We start from the raw sequence: 20,635 nt of genomic DNA, 5'->3' as shown, positions 1-20,635 counted from the left end.
GCCAGCGCCCCGCAGCGCCCAGGCCCCCGGGCTCCCGGCCGGGCCTTGACGAGGAGAACCCAGGCCTGGGGCTGATTGTGATTGGGTGAGTCTTGTCTGGGGGTGGGGGTGGGGGTGTGGAGTGGGGGTTGTGGGGGGCAGGTGAATCTTCTATCCTGTAATATCTTTTGGGCCAACGGCGTGATTTCTTCCTGCCTCCAATGCCTAATTCATCTGGTCTTTTTCCCTCCTCCATCCATGAAATCTCACACGCGGACAGACACATCAGGCCTTCCCAGAAGTTAAGCCCTGGCTGAGAGATTAGTGTCTTCCATATGAATTTTCTGGCAGTCCCCAGAGGCAGCCCGATTTATGGGAAAAGTACAGTGTAATCAACAGTCCACCCAGTAAACAAGCCTGGGTACCTACACGGCATTCAGAATGCTGCGCCCATTTCAGACCTCATTTCAATAGAATCACAAAATTGTGAAGGCTCTGATCACTGTTTAATACCTGAATCGCTACCAGATGGAGTGGCCGAAGTTTCTGGACTGTCAGGAGGCAAATTTTAAAACTTAAAATTGGTGATGCAGTCATATCTTTGCCAGCTGGAATGGGTCATAAGATTGGGACTCAGTTTTTAATGCAGTGTGGAGCTTGGGTAGTAGGTTCAGTAGTTGCACTGCAGTCTATCCTAAAGCCTGCATCAGCCTTAGATGTAAATTTAAGTTAGTGTTAAACGGTTAGACATTCTATCATATTCAATTTTTTAAAAAGATTTTTTTATTTAAGCATACAGAACTGGGGTACAGGCTAGAGATGTGGGAGATGAGAGGATTCACCAGAGACGGTGTGCGGAGCAGAACAGGCAGATATACTGACACACACTGCTGAGGGGAGCAGCAGGTGGGTCAGGAGAGGTCTGCCACACCATATGGGTCACCTGCCTGGCCAGGCATCAAATTTGTGCTGTGATAGCTTCATGATGCTACGCTTTAACCTGTTGCACCACCAGGGAGGGCCACCATATACTTTCTTAGACTGCATAGATTATATAGCTGTTGATAGTTAACAGGGAATTAAAGATGATCAGTGTTTCTGCATGAAATAACAGTACAGTGTGCATGACTAGAAGACAGACAACATAAGACAGAAAAAGAAAAGGCACATTTGTGGATTTGTTTCCCATTATAACTTGTGGTTCCTGGGGACACCCGGTCAGGCGTCCTGGGTCCTGGGACCAGCTTTCTATCTTCTTGGTGACCTTGGACCACTATTAAGGTAATGGCTTCACATTTCACTTCACAGTTCGAATTCTATGGTCAAAGCTCTATGTTATTAATATTGAGCTCTGAAGTTCCCCAGAACTGTTAAACATTAGGAAGTTATTTTGACTACAGGGAAGTAAATACTTTAAGAGGTTCATTGAAGGGACACTTTAATGATTAACATTAACTGTGCTACACCAGTGAAATTTCATCTTATTTAGAATTTAGAACATCTCTTTAGTTTTCCATTAATTTTAACATTTTAAAGCTCTCTAGGAATCCGGCTGCAGACCAAGCGTGAATACCAAACTAAAGCGAGTCATTTATGTGTTTCACTCATTTCTTTGTGTTTACTGATTCAAAGTCAGCCTGGAAGTATCCTTTTTGTTTTTTTGTTTGTTTGTTTGTTTGTTTTTTCTGGAAGGATGAATGGTTATTTTCCGAGATCAGATGATATCGGGCATGTTCAGGGTGGTCTGGTCTTAGACTGGGTGGTTATTTTCAAGTAAACAACGTCTGGTTAAAGGACAACTGGAACCTGAAACCCAGTCCATGTTTCACTTGCTAAGTCTTATGTTTTGAAATGAGTTTGTGTACTTCTAGCATTTAGGGAACTTTTATCAGACTGTCACAAAGAGTTGTCTATTTTCCCCAATTTACATAAAGGGAAAGGTAGGTTAATGGCTACCTGGACTCCAAGAAAAAGATGGTGATGTGCTAGACCTCAGTTTCTTCAATATATGTGAAGTTGGGGGAGGGAGTGTATTTAGGGAGACATGGAACAAGGACAGAAGCAGCTTTGTTCAAAAGGACATTTTACAAGTTTTAATGAATAAAATGATAATATTAAATTAGAGATGTTATTCATGTTTTATTATATATATACATTTCTTTTTCCAGGAGAGGACTGTCAGAGGGATGTGGAAAGCACAGCTTTACTGTGAAAAGCAAAGATCCGTTACCTACAGATTTTACAAGAAATGTGCAGAAAGCCATTGATAAATATACCTGGTAAGAATGACCTTGCTAAATGTTCTGATTGTAAGATGAAGACACGCCCATATCAAATAGGGCAAGCACAGTTATTGATTGGATATGAATTTCTAAAGTTATAAAGGCCCCTTTGTTTTTAGCTGAATGAAATGTTACATTGCAAAAATTATTTCAACACCAGTGTGCTATGTAATTAAACTTCCTTAAATGTTTAAATGGCTAAACAGGACCTGAAGGGGCGAGGTGACTCCGAGCCGTGCCCTGTAAGTGGTACTGATGTGACCCCCTTTATTCCCGCAGCACATCCGTGTCCTCTCTTTCATCAAGCGGCAGCCCCACGCCCACAGAAGCCCACAACTCTTGGTCTGGGACACAGAGTTCAACCACTGGCTTATCTACAGAGCCGAGCTCAGTTTACTCCTGGAGAGATGATGTAGGTCTCAGAATATTTTTGGCTAATTCTGGGGTTAGGCATTCTAATGAAGAATCAAAAAACTCACCTTACCCACATCAAGGCATTACCAGCTGTACACATGCATATACAAGCATTTCTATGTTACACATAGAAATTTAAAAATATAGAAAAGGTAGGAAAGTTCAGGATCACTGATGATCGCACAGCCCTGAGGCTCAGCTGTTGGTAATGTTGTTTTTACTACCTTCTAACCCTCCCCTCATTATGCTGTATATGATACTGTATGACTTTATGGCCTGCAATTCAGGACAGATTTTGACAATTACGATCCAATAAGAGAAAAAATTAATAAAGAAAAGTATAAGCAATCGTTGTTATTAGGAAGTTTCCCCTTGGTATTCTAATGAATATTTTACTTTTACCTCCTAAGCACATGCAGAAAGGCACAAAGATTTTCACTAACAGTTTGTTGCAGTCACATCCAAGAACTTAAGCTCAAGCAATAAAAATGAATACTCTGACCTCACATTTCTACATCTCTGGAGTAACTGAAGTTTCTTGTTATTGATTAAAAAAGGCAAATGACTCTTTCTAAGAAATTTCCTTTTCAGTGTTATCAGCCCAAGACAAAAAATAGTGTGTATATTATAGAGTTCCTTAGGTAGGTCAGGCCCAAATTATGAGATATTTGTCTGTGTGCACATATGTGCATATGTGTGTTCAGAAATGCATAGGTGTATATGTGTGTGTGTAGCTATATAATGTCTGTGACCACATGTATTCATATACATAGCTATATCTCTATGTATAAAAATAATTTTTAGAAATTATCACTACTTAACCATAAAGAAACTGAGACTGAGGCTGGAATATAATTTATCAGCAGAGTAAAACTTGGAGAATTGCTGTCTCTGATTACAAAGTCCACAGTCTTTTTCTCATGCCCTACTTTCCTTGAAGAGGCAACATTAATGATCAAGCCTCTGTTTTTACAAGGTTTAGAAACATTACGTTTAAACTTACGTTTAGACTTAATAACTAAGTGTGTGTTTCTGTTTCAGGACTTTGATAATGCCAGTGCACAGAAAGTACAGCAGTTGTTCTGGGAAGTGGAAGAAATGCTATTTGAAGGGACAGTAAGCCCTCAGACTCAGAATCTCCAAGCAGAATGCAGCGAGTGGGCGAAGAGATCCCTTCACCTGAGGTAAGGGAGTTCTACACAGTACTTCCCCGGAATGGGTGTTGAGACCACCCACTCCAGTTTTGACTGAAGACACTTGCTCATCAAAATACGCATCCAGAACACATATTTTCTATCGAGAAATCACTTCATTGGAAACCGTGTTTGAAAAATCATGAGGCATTCCAATACTCATCAGTTTAATTGGTAAGAAAATCTACCTCATCCCCAGAAAGACATTATATATGCAACAAATGCAGGAATGGGGGAAGTTATTCTTTACCTCACATTCACTAGTCCGTGGGCAGCAGTGTCTGTCCTCAGCATTGAGGAAAGAGTACAGGTTGTGAGACAGGAGAGAACAGAGTAACTACTGGCTGAATGAGTTGTGGACAGGTGAATCTTATCATCCACTAAGATTCCTTACATAAGGAAGGGTCTTCGTTTATCAAAGCTGGGGAATCTAGATTGGGTATTAAGGGAAGCTTTTCTTCCTTCAGTCACTCAGCTAAACCTCCATAGTTAGAAAATCTGTTTCAGTGGTTGGAAATTTCTGTGAGTTATGTCAAAAAAATTAGAATACTCATACTGATGGCAGATGGCTTTCCGGTCACCTCAGCAAGGTATTTTTTTTTAAAAATATCTTGAGTGGCCCTCCCTGGTGGCGCAGCGGGTTAAAGCACAGCACTGAGAATCTGAAGCCACTTCCGCATGAGTTCGATTCCCGCCTGCCGCATGCCCGGAGGAGACCACATGGCGAGCCAGACCTCTCCTGACCCGCCCGCTGCTTCCCTCAGCAGTGTACTTCGTAGATCTGCCTGTTCTGCTCCCCACTCTGTCTCTGGTGAGGCTTCTCACCGCCCCTGAGCCTCTGGCCTGTACCCCAGTTCTGTATGCACAAATAAATAAATCTAAAAAAAAAAAAAAAAAAAAAAAATATCTTGAGTGAGTAGGTTTTTTCATTGCTCATTTTCAGACCTTCCTAACCATTTTCTCCTGTAATGAGTATAAAATCACCACAAGATTGTCATCGTTCACGCTTACTCTTCTGGCATGGTGCATGCATTAAGAATCCAGGAACTCAGGCTAGTTCCTGGCACTGTTGACTTACATAATTAGGATAAAAATGAAGGAAGGGAGGTGGGAAAAGAAAAGATTGTAAGGAACATAAGCCAAGTACACAGACTGTCAAACTCTCTTCACAATGTACACATCAATCAACATTTATACATAATTTCTGTACCAACATTTCCTGAGATGTCCAAACCCATGTACATTATTCTAAGCTATTCATGGCTTCTATTAATATATGGTAAATATTATTTGATCTTGCAAACAAATAACACATGAGGACTTTGCTCCAAGTTTTTTTTTTTTTAAAAGATTTATTTATTCACATATATGGAACTAGGGTACAGGCCAGAGGTGCAGGGGCGGTGAGAGGATTCATCAGAGACAGCGTGGGAAGCAAAACAGGCCGATCAATAAAGTACACTGCTGAAGGGAGCAGCAGGCAGGTCAGGAGAGGTCTGCTGCGCCATGTGGGTCACCTCCGGGGCTGGGGATTGAACTTGCACTAAAGTGGCTGCTGCTAGCTTGCAGTGCTGTGCTCTAGTTCACTGCACCACCAGGAAGGGCCCTGCTCCAACTTTCGTAATTGATGGCCAGAAGAGTCTCTTCTATGCTTTTTCTGAGACTCTGTGATCGTCTCATGTACCAATATAAACCTTTTCACCTCACATGTGCCTTCAAAATATTTTTAAAGATTTATTTATTTATGAATACAAGAGCTGGGGTTAATCTGGAGGTGTAGGGGTGGAGGATAAGAGGATGTGAGGATTCACCAGAGACAGAGTGATGAGCAGAATAGGCAGATTGACGGAGGGACACTGCTGAGGGGAACAGTGGGTGAGTAGGAGATATCTGCTGCACCATGTGGGTCACCCCCCTGGCCGGACACTGAACCCTGGGTGCAGTAGCTGTGGACAGCCTCAAAGTTCTGTGTTTCAATTCGTTGCACCACCAGGAAGGACCCCTTCAAAATATTTTATTCTACTTTTAAATATTTTAAATGCCTTCCCTCCTTTCAATGCAGAATATTAGAAGCTTACTTTTTCCCTGTCTTTCAGAATCTTAGGAAAGCAGCTGTTGCTGCCCAGTGATGAAGGCTTCCAGCACTTCCCAGGCAGTGAGCCTCAGGCTGGAGCCCACAAAGCCTTCCCCAGTACCTGCCAGCGGAACAGCAACATCCGAGAGTAAGCGCCTCAAAGTTACTTTGGAGAAGCATTTTTAATTTCATTTTAGTTATTTTCATTTACGCTATTTGTTGCCTATCTCATCTTGGTCCCACCAATTGGAAAGTTTAGATTTTGGTGTAGAGCAGTTACAGAAATTTTTTTTCACATGCTGTTCCTGATTTTAAATTTGATGATCATGATCATGGTGTGTGCGCAAAATGTAAATATCAAGGTGTTAAATTGTTTCGAAGACTCAGTGAACAGCGGGCAGCTTCACTGTCATGTATCCTAAGCTCAGGGAGGAGGAGAAGGCTAGAACTCTAGCCCAGTTTCATTTGTTCATTAGCAGATTTTGATAAATCCATCAAAGCCATCCATACATTCTGGGGATGGGGCATTGACATCCCTTCATTCTGCAAAAGGGTATTCAACATTCAGGGCTTAAGAAGTCTTGAAAAAACTAACGATGATGGCGTTAAAATATTGCTTTTAAGGATATGAATTTTGCCTGAGGTAACTTTCAAAGACTTTTTATTCCAGATCTATAGTTTATGGGGCATTGAAAGAGTCACCTTGCTGTGCAAACATCAGCTTCTCGACACTGGCACACTTCATGTGGCATCTGCTTCTCCCACAGGTTGTGCATCTCCGGCTCCCATGTGGCTCCAGCCCCAGCCCTGCCAGGCCCAGGGTGTCTGGGAGCAGCTGACCTCATGACAAGCTCATCCCTAGAAGAAGAGGTGTATGATATGGATGGAAATATTGAAGAATATTTCGCTTTTGACAGAAAAGAAGAGTAAATGAAACTTCATTGCATTGACTGAATAATATGATAACATTTGACTTGTTTAGTGATTGTGTGCTCATTTCATTTTGTGTGTGTGAGTGTGTTTTTCACTTCTCCAAAAGATGAGCAGTATGCTTCCAGGGCTTTTAGGTCCCTGGCAGCAAGGGTATGCACTAGAGCAGAGCCTGCCTTTGCATCTGACCGCAGGCCATAGGTGGAGCGTGAGAATGGTGGTCAGGGGCTGGTGAAAGCAGACAGCGATGCTGGTGGCCTAGGCCCAGTGGCATCTATTTGCCTGTGTTGAAGGGCAAAGGTAGAGTGTTAAGTTTCTGTACTAAAAACATACTGGATTCCCAAAAGCTACAAATATTGTATAATAAAGATGTGCCTCATGATTATAAATAGGTTAAAAAATAGTGACCTGCTGCTTAAAAAAGATGCATTTTATGGGCCTGTGAATGCATAAAGACATCTGTGTGCGATAACAGCATTCTTTTGACTTTGACCATCGATGCTTTTTGTCGTTAGGGATAATGACTGTCTTGAACAAAAATCAGCTCAGCGCCACCGGACATGGACGTGGCCTAAGCACGGACTTCCTCCGGTTTCCCCTGATGACTGCATCAAAGATGCGATAGTGGCAGAAGTGTTTGATGACATCTGGACAAGTGTGGTAGAAATACTGGAAGAGCTGGTTAGAAAACACTGGGAAATGGCACTTACAGGTACCAGTAGGTAGCATTTGACCAACTGAAAAGTTAAAGCACCCTGTTCCACAGCTCCCTTCCCACACCTCTCCCTTCTGCCCTTTCCCCTTCTTCCCGTCCCTCCCCCTCCCCATCCCACTTCCAAACTCATCCTCTCTGAGCCAAACCTAGGACATGATCTTAGAAATGAGAGGGAAGTGAATTTTTTGCATCTATTACAAATTATTTTTTTAAAAGATTTATTTATGTATGCGTACAGAACTGGGGTATAGACCAGAGGTGCAGGGGCAGTGAGAGGATTCACCAAAGACAGAGTGGGGAGCAGAACAGACAGAATGACAAGTTCACTGCTGAGGGGGATCAGTGAGGGAGACAGGAGAGGTCTGCTGAGCCATGTGGGCCACTTCTGGGGCGGGGATCAAACTCACACTGAAGCCACTATGGCTTGCTTGCAGTGCTGTGCTTTAACCCATTGTGCCACCAGAGAGGCACCTAACAAATGATTTTTAAGTCAATTTAAAAGGATATTGTTATTTCCTGATTATAAAAATTATACATATGCACTTTGGGAAAAACAGAAATATTCAAAGAAAAAGCTAGAAGTCACTTTTTTTTTTATATTGTAGTAAAAAAAAACTTATCTAACTAATGGCTAACCATGTTATTGACTTTAAATTATTTATGATATTGTGAAGCAAAATATAAATATACTTAATAAAATATGTCAGTGGTAGACATTAATGGCTATTGTTATAGAATCATTTTATGCAATAGCACATTCTTTTTCCAGTCAAAACGATTAGTTGGAAGTTTGTACAATATCAGAAATTTTTCTGATCTTAATTTATAAGCACTGTTTCTCTACCTATGATTGAGTAATGGGCATTTTATTATGTGAGAGAAATAGTTTATCAGCCAGTTACTCCAGAGAGTCTTTGCTTGTCCAGAGGACATGCAGACTCTTAGTGATTCAAAAGCAAATGTTTTCTTTGAACAGTGACACTTAAGTTTATATATTAGATACTGTGATGTTTCTTAACAATACTGCTTTTTCTTTTGTTGACATATAAGGAAAGAAACAAAAACTGAAAGAAGCTGAGAATAAATCTCCCCATGTACTCAATTCCTGCATTAATGCTGATGTATCAAGCGTGCCCCCTTCCAGAAGTTCTGAAACTCGAAGCATAGCCCTGATTTCTCATCTTAATCCTCCGCAGGTACATGCTTGTCCACTAGTCTTTTTCCTTCAATCTTTATATTTCTGGCCTGTTTCTTAAGATTGACATTCTATTAAATGCTATTGGCAAGATATTTTTGGTTCGTTTGTTAATAAGACTAAGTATTCCATGGAGTTCAACAGATGCACCATGTCCTGTGATAAAGTTGGGGGCACTCTGAACTTGGGACTCTGTCTACTTACAGCTATAAGATTGTTTCCTAATTGCTGAAGAGGAAAAATGCTCGCTTCCAATATTTCTAGCCAACTTGAAGTTTGCAAATGTTCTCTTCTCCTTTTCCACCAGCCTGATAAAAGAATCAATCAGTAAATATTGGATTCCTGCAACATGTAGTGTGTTTATATTGAGTTACCTTTTTGGGTGTTCTGAGGCTTTGTGTGGGTGAATAAAGCATAGGCCCTGGCATAGTAGAATGAAAGGTGCAGTACATCAGAAAGTATATTCTGTGAGTCATGTGCAAAGATGAGAGTGTAAGATGTTAAGAGAGAATGATTTATCTCAATAGAGACTGAGATTGGAAGTGAAATTTGCACAGGAAACATGAAGAAATGAATAGAGCTTCATGGGTAGAAAGCCTACAGGGGTCACTTCAGGACAGGCAGCATGTAATAATCAAAACTGGGGCATGTTTTGCAACAGTGATTGGACTGAGGGATAAAGGACAGGACCCTGGCACCAGCAGAGACACAGTGGCAAGACAAGGGCCTTTAGAATCAAGAGACCTATGAGGGAAATTATTTTGGACATGTTATGAAAAATTTCAAAACTGTGGTTTCCTCATCTATAGAGTGAGGATAATATGTTATCCAAGGGACTGCAGTGAGGAGAGAATCAAAAACCTATAACAGCAGGTAACCTGGTATCCATCAGGCACCAAGAACATTTTTTCTTTAATTGTACCTTTACTCAAAGGTCTAGCAGTAGCGAGGATAAGGATACACCTGTTCATGAGGGAGCACTACTAAGGAGACTGTTCTCTGTAGTCTGCACACCCCATTCTTGTGAAAAGGAGAAAGGACAAAACAGAATTCCTGGGGTTGAAGCACATACTATTTAACTGGAGGAAGTCAAGTGATACTAAACAATTCCAAATGCCTGCACAGGCATGCGCATAGTGGGTCAGGTGAGCTGGGAGAGCTGAGTGGACTAGAATGTGAGCCTTGGGTGAGGACTCAGGGTAGACTCATAATTTTTTTTCAACAGTATAATAATTTACTTTTATATCATTTTGTGCCTTTTTCCATCTCAGCTGTAATCCCCGTGGGTTTCCTATCACCAAGTCACCCGTGTGCCATCACCATAGTCCAGTGAACTTCCCCCCCCCCAACCGTTTTTGATCCCATTCCCCAACTCTCATAATTTATTAGCCTCATTGAATCAGTCCTCATTGAAATCTCACTTTTGTTATTTGCAGGGTCATAAGCTAGGTCAGGTGAGAGTCAGAGAAGTCTTCAGATACATGCAGCACCGTGTAGACACTCAGGAGGGGTCAGCTTTTATTGTGTCAGATGCTTCTAGGCATCACTGTACAGTAGATTATCTGACATTGTATTTTGTACTATGATTAGCTGTCCCTTAGCTTAGAAATGCTGTGGGGTTTAGAAGAAAAAGAACTCAACCTTAAATGACAGGCAAGACTTAAGGGAAAAAGGGAAGGGAGAATATTCAAGGCAGATGCAAAAATAGGTGCAAATAAACAGAATATTGTGTGATCAAAAGCATAGGCTGTCCAGGTCCAGAGCACTAGAGGAGAGGAATATCCCAAGGGAATGTTTCACTCTTTAGTTAAAAAGCTTTATAACACACCTTTGCCTCTGCTGTTCAGAAGCAACTTCTGGATCTGCTACTGGTTCTTTTGTTTGTTTTTTCTCTCTTCAAACCACTCTAACTGATCCCCCCAGTTTTGTAATTTGCACATTGAAATATGCAATATGAAACACACAAAAAGAAAACACTTATGATATCACAGAAATAAGTATCAAGAAAAATGAAGCTGAAATATAAAGACATTTTAAAAGATAAGGTGTTGCATATAGTTGTTTTTTTTTTTTTTTTTTTTTTTTGGTGGCTGTTATCATTATTTCATTTGGAAAAGTACTGAGAGAAAGTATCAGGAGAACAAAGTTAAATCAAAAATAAAATTCTAAGAAGAATCAATTTTGAAATGGTCAGAGCATATTGTTGGTAATATTCACAGGCCTGACTTTATTCTTGTAAAATGTCTCTTTGTGCATATTCAACTTGGGGAAAATGTGACTGTGATTCCTACTTCTATTTCAAGCCAGACTAAAATTCTAGATTCAGAAATCCTGTTTGCCCAAATCTAAATACCATTTTACATACTTTCACCAGTGTGATCTAATTGCTCAAAACCACACTATGATGTCGGCATCGTTACCTACTTAAACATTAGGGAATTAGAATTCCAAGAACAAAGAAATCTTTCCATGATCACTGATCAGGAAGCAGTTAGAAGCAGGAATCCAATGAGACTGGAAGCCACTGAGATGTGGTGACTTCCCCAGACTACTCTGCTGGAGCTCAGAGGGCCAGCTGGGGAGATGGGGAAGGGGCAGAGTCCAGGCAAACAGCTGTTAGGAGCCACTTTCTTTGCTTCTCCAGATCCTTCTCTACCCTGCACCTGGTGAGCTTGGAGGCTGATACTCACCGGGCTCTGGGCCACCTATGCTTTGCCTGTCTTGCCCTGTTGCCTGGGAGGTCAGGGAGGCCTGGGGTATTGGTTTAGTTTTTATTGACCTCTCTGTCAGGGAACAGTTGGATGCTGTCCTTTCTCCATGCAGTTACAGTTCCAGAAACCAGAATCCCCTCCCTCATTTCAGTGGGTAATATGACCCCATGGGTACAAGCCCAGGAAAATACGAAGTATTTGCCTCTCTTCCCACGTCTTTGTCAGATACAGCCCCCATGACACTCCCTTAGCCAGCTTCAGTGTGACATTTGTCTCCTGCTGGTTCCTGACAGGCATCAGTACCTATAGTAACACGGCAGGCTTTTAATTTTAATTCTCCTTACTTTTCTCAGATCCATCGCTTCTCCAATAATTTTTGTAGCAACTTGAAAGGTGTGATGACAATTCAAGCAAAACCACTTCAGCAGAGACCTACATATTGTGCAGACAGGACGCAGTATGTATAAAACTCCCTACCTCTTGGCTCTGCGGGCACAGTGAAGGACCCACATCAGCAGAGGACCTGAGGGCATGGGGCTCCCATGAGCCCAGCCCCCAGGGGTCTGAGCACATGGTGGGGAGGAGGGGAGACAGTCAGTGTGAGAATAAAAACACTGTTCTAGTGTCAGCTATTACTCTAAGTTTGGAGCAAACGAGAAAAGGTGAAAATAGCTATAAAGTCTTAATCTTGTGCTGTTGACGGCTGGATTTCAGACAATAACATCCTTAGCATTTTTTTTTAATCCTGTGGCTTATTGTGCCTTAAAATTGAAATTGAGTGGTCTAGTGAAAATACATTGGGAGCTCTCCCTGGTGCACAAAGGGTTAAAGCAGGGTGAAGCTAGCCACAGCCGCTTCAGCATGCCAGTTCTATCCCCCACAGGGAGGTGACCCACATGGGGCAGTGTACTTCATCAATCTGCCTGTTCTGCCCCCCACTCTGTCTCTGGTGAATGCTCTCACCGCCCCTGCGCCTCTGGCCTGTATCCCAGTTCTGTATGCAAATGTAAATAAGTTAAAAAAAATAAATAAAAATGCACAGGGAATTGATTAGTCTGTCCATTCAGTTAACCAATAGTTCCCTCTGGTGTGCCCAGCAGTGCTCTAGACAGGCAAGTGTCCCGTCCCTGTTCTCAGAGCGCCTGGTTCCGAGTCTCTCACCTGACTTCCCTCGCCAGGAACGAGCAGGAGGACAGATCCCTGAGTGCAGGGGCCAGTGCTCTCTCCCTGCCCAGGCCGCGCCTGGGCCGACTCCCAGATCCTCGCGGTCCACAGACATCGGCCAAGAAAACACCCGTGCACAGGAGGCTGCCTTCACTTACTTCAGACTCACAGAGGATAAGGACCCCCAACGTGTACAGTGACGAAGTCCTCAGGGGTACAAAACTGTAAGTCTGTGTCTCTCAGGGTCAGCTGCAGCTGACAGTTCCCGGGGCCTGGGGTTGCCCCAGACAGAGCCTCCTCTGTCAGATCCACGAGGGCTCCTTCTAAGGGTCTCTGAGACTTAAGGCCTTTGTTCCAGTCATATACCGAGCAGTGTCCTAAAGGTCACGTGGGCCCGTGTCCTCATAGCACAGGCAAGAGAGGAAAAAAACCTCATGGTGCAGTGGCCACGGACGGGGCTCAGTGGGGGTCAGTGGTCTCTTCTGCATGGCTAGTCATTGGCCAATGATTCAAGGTGCCTCCCACACCCCTTCTGCTCCTGTTCTCACCCCTCCCTGTCCTGGGCCCGTGTCTTCTACCTTTTTTCATTATTGAGATGGTCAAGGTTTCTTTGGAACTATCTTTCCTAATTTTCCCCATCGCTTGAATTTTAATATAAATACACTGTACTGGCTCTGTACTATTTTTATATTGTGTTTTATACACGATAAGAGGAAGGTTTCTTGACCTGCTGGGAGCAGCGTGTAGTAACACCTCCGCTCTTGTGGGGGTGCCTGTCTCTCGTCCCTCTCATCTCTTATCTTCTCTCACCACGAACACAGCAGCTGTTTCTGGGCTTACTCCCATGAGTTTATTCATGCGCTTTCATTTTTAATGACATGACAATTTTTCTATTTCTCAGTGTGCTGCAAGCTCATTGTGGAACATTAGGGCCATGCGAAAGCTATGGGTAGAATCTAGTATGTGGTGGCCCTTATCTCATTAAATCTGTTAAAAATGTAAGAAAACGTGGTATTTCCATAATAGTAGGTCTCTTGTCAGAGAACACACTTTGCCTCTTTTTTAATGACATTTTTCCTTTTTATAACTTTACATAAAATTGTGGAGTTTCCTCATCTCAGTCCAGCACATTTATGATTGACTCTTCAACCATCATTCCATTCCTACAATGCTCTACAGCAAGGTGTGTTGACCCATATACCACAGAACTGTGTTAGATACCTCTTTGCACTGTTCTCCAAGTGCTTCGTGTGTTCTCATCTGGTCTGCAACAACCTCTAAGCATGTTAAGGGGAGGGAGTACGTACTGGAATAGTTCTGTGCCTCAGTTGCTGGCAGAGCTGAGCATCGGTAAGTTCAGGCGGAGAGTCTGCTACACAGGAAATAGGATTGGTGTTGGGTTCCCATGTTTGTCTTCCTGAAGCTCAGCTCATTCTATGTGAACACTTTTTTTTGGAAGCAATTTGTGATCTGTAGCTCATCTGGGAAGGTCACGGTCAGGTCTCTCCTCGGTCTGCACCAGGGTGCTCAGCCAGCTGTTGTTGTTTTCACAGGCAAACTGGCACAGACCTTCTGTCCTCCACACCAGTCCAAAGCTCACGGAACAGGTTACCCCCAATAGGGGCAGAGACCGGGGAGCAGAATGTGGCAGTTTCTGGATCTCGCCCTGTTTCTGTAAGACAGACTTCATGATACTTAAATGCACCTAGAGTCAGGTGGAGAACATACAGCAATAATACAATTTTGATATTTTAGGTGAAACTAGCCATATAGTAAAGCTCCATAAGTTGCTTCCTGAAAGTAAATGATTAGTAAGAATTTAAGGGGATGGAAGAGTCAATTCCCTGTATTGTGAAAAAAAAAAAAAAAATGACCTGAACTAACTTAGAAAATGCAGTTGTCAAGGCAACACCTGTTGGCCAACCTGGTCTGGGGTAATGAAGAAATACCAGAGGTTATGTCACGAGACAGGTAGATCCATGCTTGCTTGAACCATGCTACCCATACTCACTCTATGATTTGGTACAAATTAATCTCCCTTAATTTTCTAATTTTCAAAGGGCTGTAATGATTCCTACTTCAAAGAATTGTTATAAAGAAGTAACGCATGCATGGATATTTAACACTGCCTGGCAACATTAAGGGTTCAGTAAAATGCCCGTCATGTTTACCAGCTCTCATTTTTCCACCTGACTTGACCTGTGTTCCTGGCCATGTGGACCCAGAATCTGTTTCACACAGGATCATTCAGCTGTGAAGTGGCTGGAGGTCTGGGGAAGGTCCTTGGCTAGTATTAAGTGTAGCCAGTTTCCCTCTGGATTTACAATTCCTCTCTTTATGCTGCTGCGAGGGACCTGTGTCCATTTTACAAATGACACAAGGACCCCAAGTGTGGGGACTTAGAGGAAGTGACTGTGGCAGTGTTTTCTCTTGACTTCCTCTGCCTCTTTGACCACAGCAAAGTCCTCAGACCCAAAAGTCAGGAGTCACAAGGCTCAGTGTTTATGTGGGTGAGAGTCTGCCTTAACACCTTAATGATGAAGCTAGTGATTAAGGAGGGCACACATTTCATCAAGAAGTCTGATGCATCACAAATACAAAGTTATTTCTATGATAATTTAATGTTAGGAAGTTTATGTGGCTAAGGTTATCATTATCCTTTTATCACACTACCATTGTTTCAGGTTTAAAAAATATGATGTCATTCAAATATATTTGGATATTTATGCTTTGTAAACTTTTTTGGTAATATTTAAATAAAACTTTCAAGTTAGCAAGTGATTAAGTAAGTGCATGAGAGAAGCATACCTAGATGTTGCTGTCTTTCAAAGATTGTATTCCTTTTAACGAGAACGTCTTATCATTCATTTAGTACAGAGGAAGGCACCCACAAAACCGTGTGTTAAGTGCCATACCTGATAGCATAGAACGATCACCCCTTCGAGAAAGAACTCTGACCATGGAACAGTTTTCAAGGCCTAACACAACCCATACATTTCGGGTAAGTTCTTTGTTAACTACAACTGTGATTTCTAAAGTTCTTCGACACAATCAAACTCAATCCTCATTTTTTCCCTACTAGTCAGAGACACCTCGAAAAAGCTCACTGACTCAGATGGACTTTGCTGGCCACACATGGACAGGGCAAAGTTTTGTGACAGGTCAGTGCTCTCCATCAAAATTTACAATGATAAGACTGTTACATTGATAAGACTGTTTTACCAGGTAAGAGGAATACCAAGTGTCTGTGGCCTGTGATGAGACCTCACAGCAAAACTGCAGAGACAAGCGCTTACCTGTTATTGGTGTTAAAAAGGAAAATGCCTGAAGCTCCTATTCAACTTAGGGCCTCTCTCATAAAAATAGTGAAAGAAAATGCTTTCTTAGGACTCTCAAGAAATCACTGCACACTCTCTCTCAGCTACCATGTATTCATGTTTCCCTGCTGAATGGAACTCAATTCACTTTGCTTTAATTATAATGATGTTTCATACAGTTAATAGCTATCCTAATGGTTTTATGATGAAAGGCTTACAGATCAATACACTGAAAAATTTTTAATGAGTCATCGTCAGTTTACTATTTCTTCCTGATTCAATCTTAGAAATTTGTATCCTAAGAATGTGTTCATTTCTTCTAGACTTTATAGTTTGTTGGCATCAAGGTGTTCATAAGTCTCTTATGAGACCTTGTATTTCTGAGGTATCTTGTAACTTCTCCATTTCCCATACTGTTTATTACAATTTCCCCCCATTTTCTTTGTGAATCTTGCTAAAGATTTGTCTTTTTGTTATTTTTTTCAAAATAAATTAAAAAAAACACCAGCTTTTGGTTTCATGGATACTTTTGAACAGTTTTTTGTCTTCTATTTCATTTATTTCTGAAATAACAATTATTTGCTCTTCTGCTGACTTTAAAAAGAAGCTGCCAAAGTATGTATTTGTGTGTGTGTGTGTATATGTATGTTTGTATCTACCTGCCTGTGTTAAAATAAGATATTTTAGCCTAAATGAGATATAGACCTTAGCAAATAATGCTTATGTTAAGAATAGTATTTTTAAATGCATTAAGTAAAACTTAGGCAGTGCTTTTGTACTAATAATCTGCTTTGATACATAAGTCTTAGCTGCTCTATTGACAAAGGCCAAGGGATGACTGCTGTGTAGATAAATAGCTCTTCCTGCGGCCACCTCAGTTGCTCTGTGCCGCCAAGGCCATTCACACATCCCTCCCACTCTTCTGTCTCTGCCCAAGACTGTGCCAGAAATAGGCCAGGCAGTGCTGGCTAACAGCCCAGTGATTCTCAGAGAACCTTGCTTCCCCTGAAAGAAGGGATTGTAGCAACTTAGTTTCAGAGGTGTTACCACAGCATGCTAAGTGCAAAGTTCTGATAGGTTCAGCAACTGGAGGAAAGGGCAGGACAGAGAACTGGGCTCTGAATTTGTTTTAAAACTATACTCTTGGCCCTCCCTGGTGGCACAGTGGGTTAAAGCACGGCACTAAGAAGCTAAAGCCACTTCAGCATGAGTTCCATACCTGCCTGTCCCCGGGGTGACCCACATGGTGCGGTAGACCTCTCCTGACGCTGACTGTTCCTCTCAGTCAGCCTGTTCTACTCCCCTCTCTGTCTCTGGTGAAACCTCTCACTGCCCCTGCACCTGTGGCTTGTGCCCCAGTTCTGTATGCATAAATAAATAAATCTTAAAAAAAAAAAAACAACCATACTCTTAATTCCCCCCAAACACTAGGGCAGTGTATAAATGACTATTATTACTATTACTGATGGTGGGAGGAAATCTTGTTCGTTTTTGCAGAAATGATTCAGGGTGCAGGAGATTTTCCTACATTTCCTCATTTTTCTGATGTATGTTGCCACACCATACCCAGCACCAAGGCACCCACAGTACTCCACCATAGTCCACTGTGCCCTATCCCACTATCTGATAGCCTCAATTCTCCAAGTTTCCTGGGTTTGTTTTTGGTTTGACTTTATCTGACATTTTGTTTTTCTCTCTAGCCCACATATAAGTGATACCATCAGTATTTGTCCTTCTCCTTTTGACTTGCTCACTTAGCATAATCAATGCCACTTGTTGCACATAGCAAGAACTCTTTGAACTCCAAGTTAAAGGTGCCAACTATTAAGTCATCACTATTTATTCTGTGGCAGGAAGGAAAAGAAAGGAAGGCTTGTCACTCACTGTGGGAAGGATCTCTTAGGCGCCTGGCTTTATTTCTGCCTCTGAGAAGTTACAGGGCTTCAGAGCACCCCATTCAGCATGTGGGTGTCAGGGATCTACCTCTGGGAAAATGTTCTTGGCAGACAAATGGGCTTGCTGGGGGATTTCAGGGTGGGGGGATGGGTAGGGAAGGGGGGAACCCTTCCTTTTTCCCAGGCTCAAATGACAGTTTTGCATATGACTGCCTCCAGCTTTATATTAAAGTGATATTTTTTAAAATAACGTTTGTTCACAAGTGTCAGCTGCACTAATGTACAAAGCAAATCTTTGAGAGTTGGAATTTTTCACATTTTGATGATCATGACTTTTTGGTTGGTGTTTCAGGTTCACAATATCAGCTCAAATCTTTCCAGAGGACAACTGTGACTTCCAGAAAGAGATTCCAAGTGGCATCCTGACAGTCTTTCACTAAAAAAACAGCACTTGCTGGGACATTCAAAGCCCTGACACACCGTTTGTCACTTTAAAGCAACAAGTATTATAGTATGTATGGGTTTCTCTGAGAGTCTGAGATGTTAAGGCTATGAGAAAAACACAAACAAATAAACAACTGAATTGTGAATACTTTGCATCCTCAAGAGACTACAAATGGATCTCACCAACTTTTTGTGGAAGATTTCCCCCACATTCAGAAGACCCTAACGTGTTTATTTGTCATCATTTCAGCAACTGTATACACACACACACACACACACACACAACTTGTGGCTGTATCCACACCTACTTAATATTCAAGAGTACATTATCTAGGAATATACCATTTGGTAACTCTATCTATACACCATTTTTTTGTGTGTGTCTCATTCTATTATTAATTCCATAAAATTCCTCCCTACTAATAGATGATACTCTCCGCATTAGAAACTAGTCATCTTCAGTATGTCAGTTCCATTAAACTGAGCAGTTTCCTATACATGTTTGTTTTTTTCTTTTAATAGAACTGGGGTACAGGCCAGAGATGCAAGGGCAATGAGAGGATTCACCAGAGACAGAGTGGGGAACAGAACAGGCTGACAAATACATTGCTGAGGGGAGCAGTGGGTAGGTCAGGAGAGGTCTGCCACGCCATGTGGGTTACCTCCGGGGCAGGGATGAAACTCATGCTGTGCTTTAACCCACTGCATCACCAGGGAGGACCTTCTATGTAATTTTAAAAAGTGCTTGAGCCATGAACTTCTTTGAGGAACATCAATGGCTAAGTCTCCCAGTGCAATTGCTTTGTTTTCATGTTCAAATTCAGGCAATTTTTAAAAGTATTCCACATTGATTTCTGGAACTCCATATAAATTGAGATAAAACATATGGCATGTGGTTTCTGATGTTTACAGTAGACATGTTCATTCACTGGGGAAGTCTTCCAGAAGCATCTTTCTGATGCTCACAATCTGCTCCAACATCACCTCGGCCTTCCCTATGCCGATGTCTAAAGCAGCAGCTCCCTCCTCTGTCCCCTGACTCTGGTTCACTTTTCTTGAGTACATGTATCCCCTCAGGTATGAGAAGCAAGTGGAGCAGACCCCTGAGAGAGCCATCATCAGCCAGAGGGTAGCCTCCAGGTTCATTTTTCATCTGTACCCAGCCCCTAATGGTTCCAGTGCTTCAATTCATTTTGATTCTCACATCCCAAGTCACCATAATTTCTTCTTTTCTATTAGATAATTACATTTTATCCATTCAATTTTATTAACTCAAAATGAAACTTTATTGTCATATCAGTATATAATACTTCTTAGACATATTGCCAGCTTTAAGAGAATTTTGATTTTGTTCTTTTACCTACTTAAGATGCTGGGAATCACAGAGTATGTGTGGACCTAGATTAGTGCTTACACAGCAGCAAAACTAAAACAAACACAGCGCTTAGGCTCCGGCTGGACATTTCTCAGCCACCTGATCTCTACTGCATTGTCCACAGAATGTGACCCGGGGAGGCACGGGAGAGGTGGGATGGTCACTCACCTCATTTGGAAAGCCCAGCTTCATGACTCTCGGTAAAATTCCTAGGGCTCTGTCACCCACACAAAGTAGGCCAAGCATTTTGAGAATTTTCTAAATAATCCCTACACTTGACAAAAATTTGCAACTGAAAATATCAGTGCTCCTGTATGGAAATGTTAAGAATTTCTAGGTGTGAGCATTTTGGATCCCTTGTTTTTCAGGATTCTAGTTGGGTGCTTTCTGGTCCATAATTACAGCTAATGTACCATTTCCCACCTCTCTGCTCCTCGAACCTGATTCAGAGCCCAGAAACCACCCACTCCTGCCCCAACCAGCCCCGACTTCTCAAGAAGGAAAATGCCTGATAGTATTCTAAATTAACCTTAAGGTAGAATAGCCAAGATAAATTATTGTTTATAGAGAATCACTGACCAGATACTATGTCGGCTTCACTTTATTTGACTTGCATATTTTGCAAGTACGAATGTTATTTATGTGTGTTGCTAAGAATGCTTGAAAGAAACCATTGTCTTCACATTTTTTAAACATTTTTGATAGAAAATGAATTATTTTACTGTATTATTGAAGCAACGATAGTTTACAATCTTTAAATGATTCAGGGGGACAGGCTACCACCCCTCAGATGTGTACCACCACACCCCACTCCCACCACCAGGCACCCATTGGCCTTTATCATGTTTCATTGCTCCCTAATTGTTCCAAACATTTCTAGTTTGGGTCTGGTTTAGCCAGTCAGTTCCTTTACTTTGTTTCTCTATATTCCACAAATGAGTGACATC

General features: G+C 41.9%; 1 protein-coding gene across 2 annotated transcripts in view; it reads left to right on the top strand.

Annotated features, from left to right (window-relative positions):
* Nucleotides 1–18,591, top strand: part of FAM149A (family with sequence similarity 149, member A) — a 30,450-nt gene extending 11,859 nt beyond the window's left edge. Inside the window, exons 1-14 of one of the 2 annotated variants that reach the window (XM_012724731.1) lie at nt 7–85; nt 2,148–2,258; nt 2,541–2,673; nt 3,717–3,859; nt 5,965–6,090; nt 6,710–6,868; nt 7,388–7,590; nt 8,638–8,783; nt 11,847–11,950; nt 12,672–12,881; nt 14,211–14,331; nt 15,530–15,658; nt 15,740–15,818; nt 18,222–18,591. In XM_012724731.1, coding sequence (XP_012580185.1) covers nt 3,774–3,859; nt 5,965–6,090; nt 6,710–6,868; nt 7,388–7,590; nt 8,638–8,783; nt 11,847–11,950; nt 12,672–12,881; nt 14,211–14,331; nt 15,530–15,658; nt 15,740–15,818; nt 18,222–18,295 — 1,437 coding nt within the window. In that variant the 5' untranslated portion in view covers nt 7–85; nt 2,148–2,258; nt 2,541–2,673; nt 3,717–3,773 and the 3' untranslated portion in view covers nt 18,296–18,591. Of the gene's footprint in view, nt 1–6; nt 86–2,147; nt 2,259–2,540; nt 2,674–3,716; nt 3,860–5,964; nt 6,091–6,709; nt 6,869–7,387; nt 7,591–8,637; nt 8,784–11,846; nt 11,951–12,671; nt 12,882–14,210; nt 14,332–15,529; nt 15,659–15,739; nt 15,819–18,221 lie in introns of those variants that run through there. The other variant, XM_012724730.1, reaches the window with a different exon arrangement.
* The last annotated feature ends 2,044 nt before the right edge of the window (nt 18,592–20,635 follow it).

Source organism: Condylura cristata, unplaced genomic scaffold, assembly GCF_000260355.1.
Source record: "Condylura cristata isolate star-nosed mole 26May11 unplaced genomic scaffold, ConCri1.0 scaffold00014, whole genome shotgun sequence".
Classification (NCBI taxonomy): Eukaryota; Metazoa; Chordata; class Mammalia; order Eulipotyphla; family Talpidae; genus Condylura; species Condylura cristata.
The sequence above is the reverse complement of the archived record's forward strand: the minus strand, read 5'-3'. Positions and strand labels throughout refer to the sequence as shown.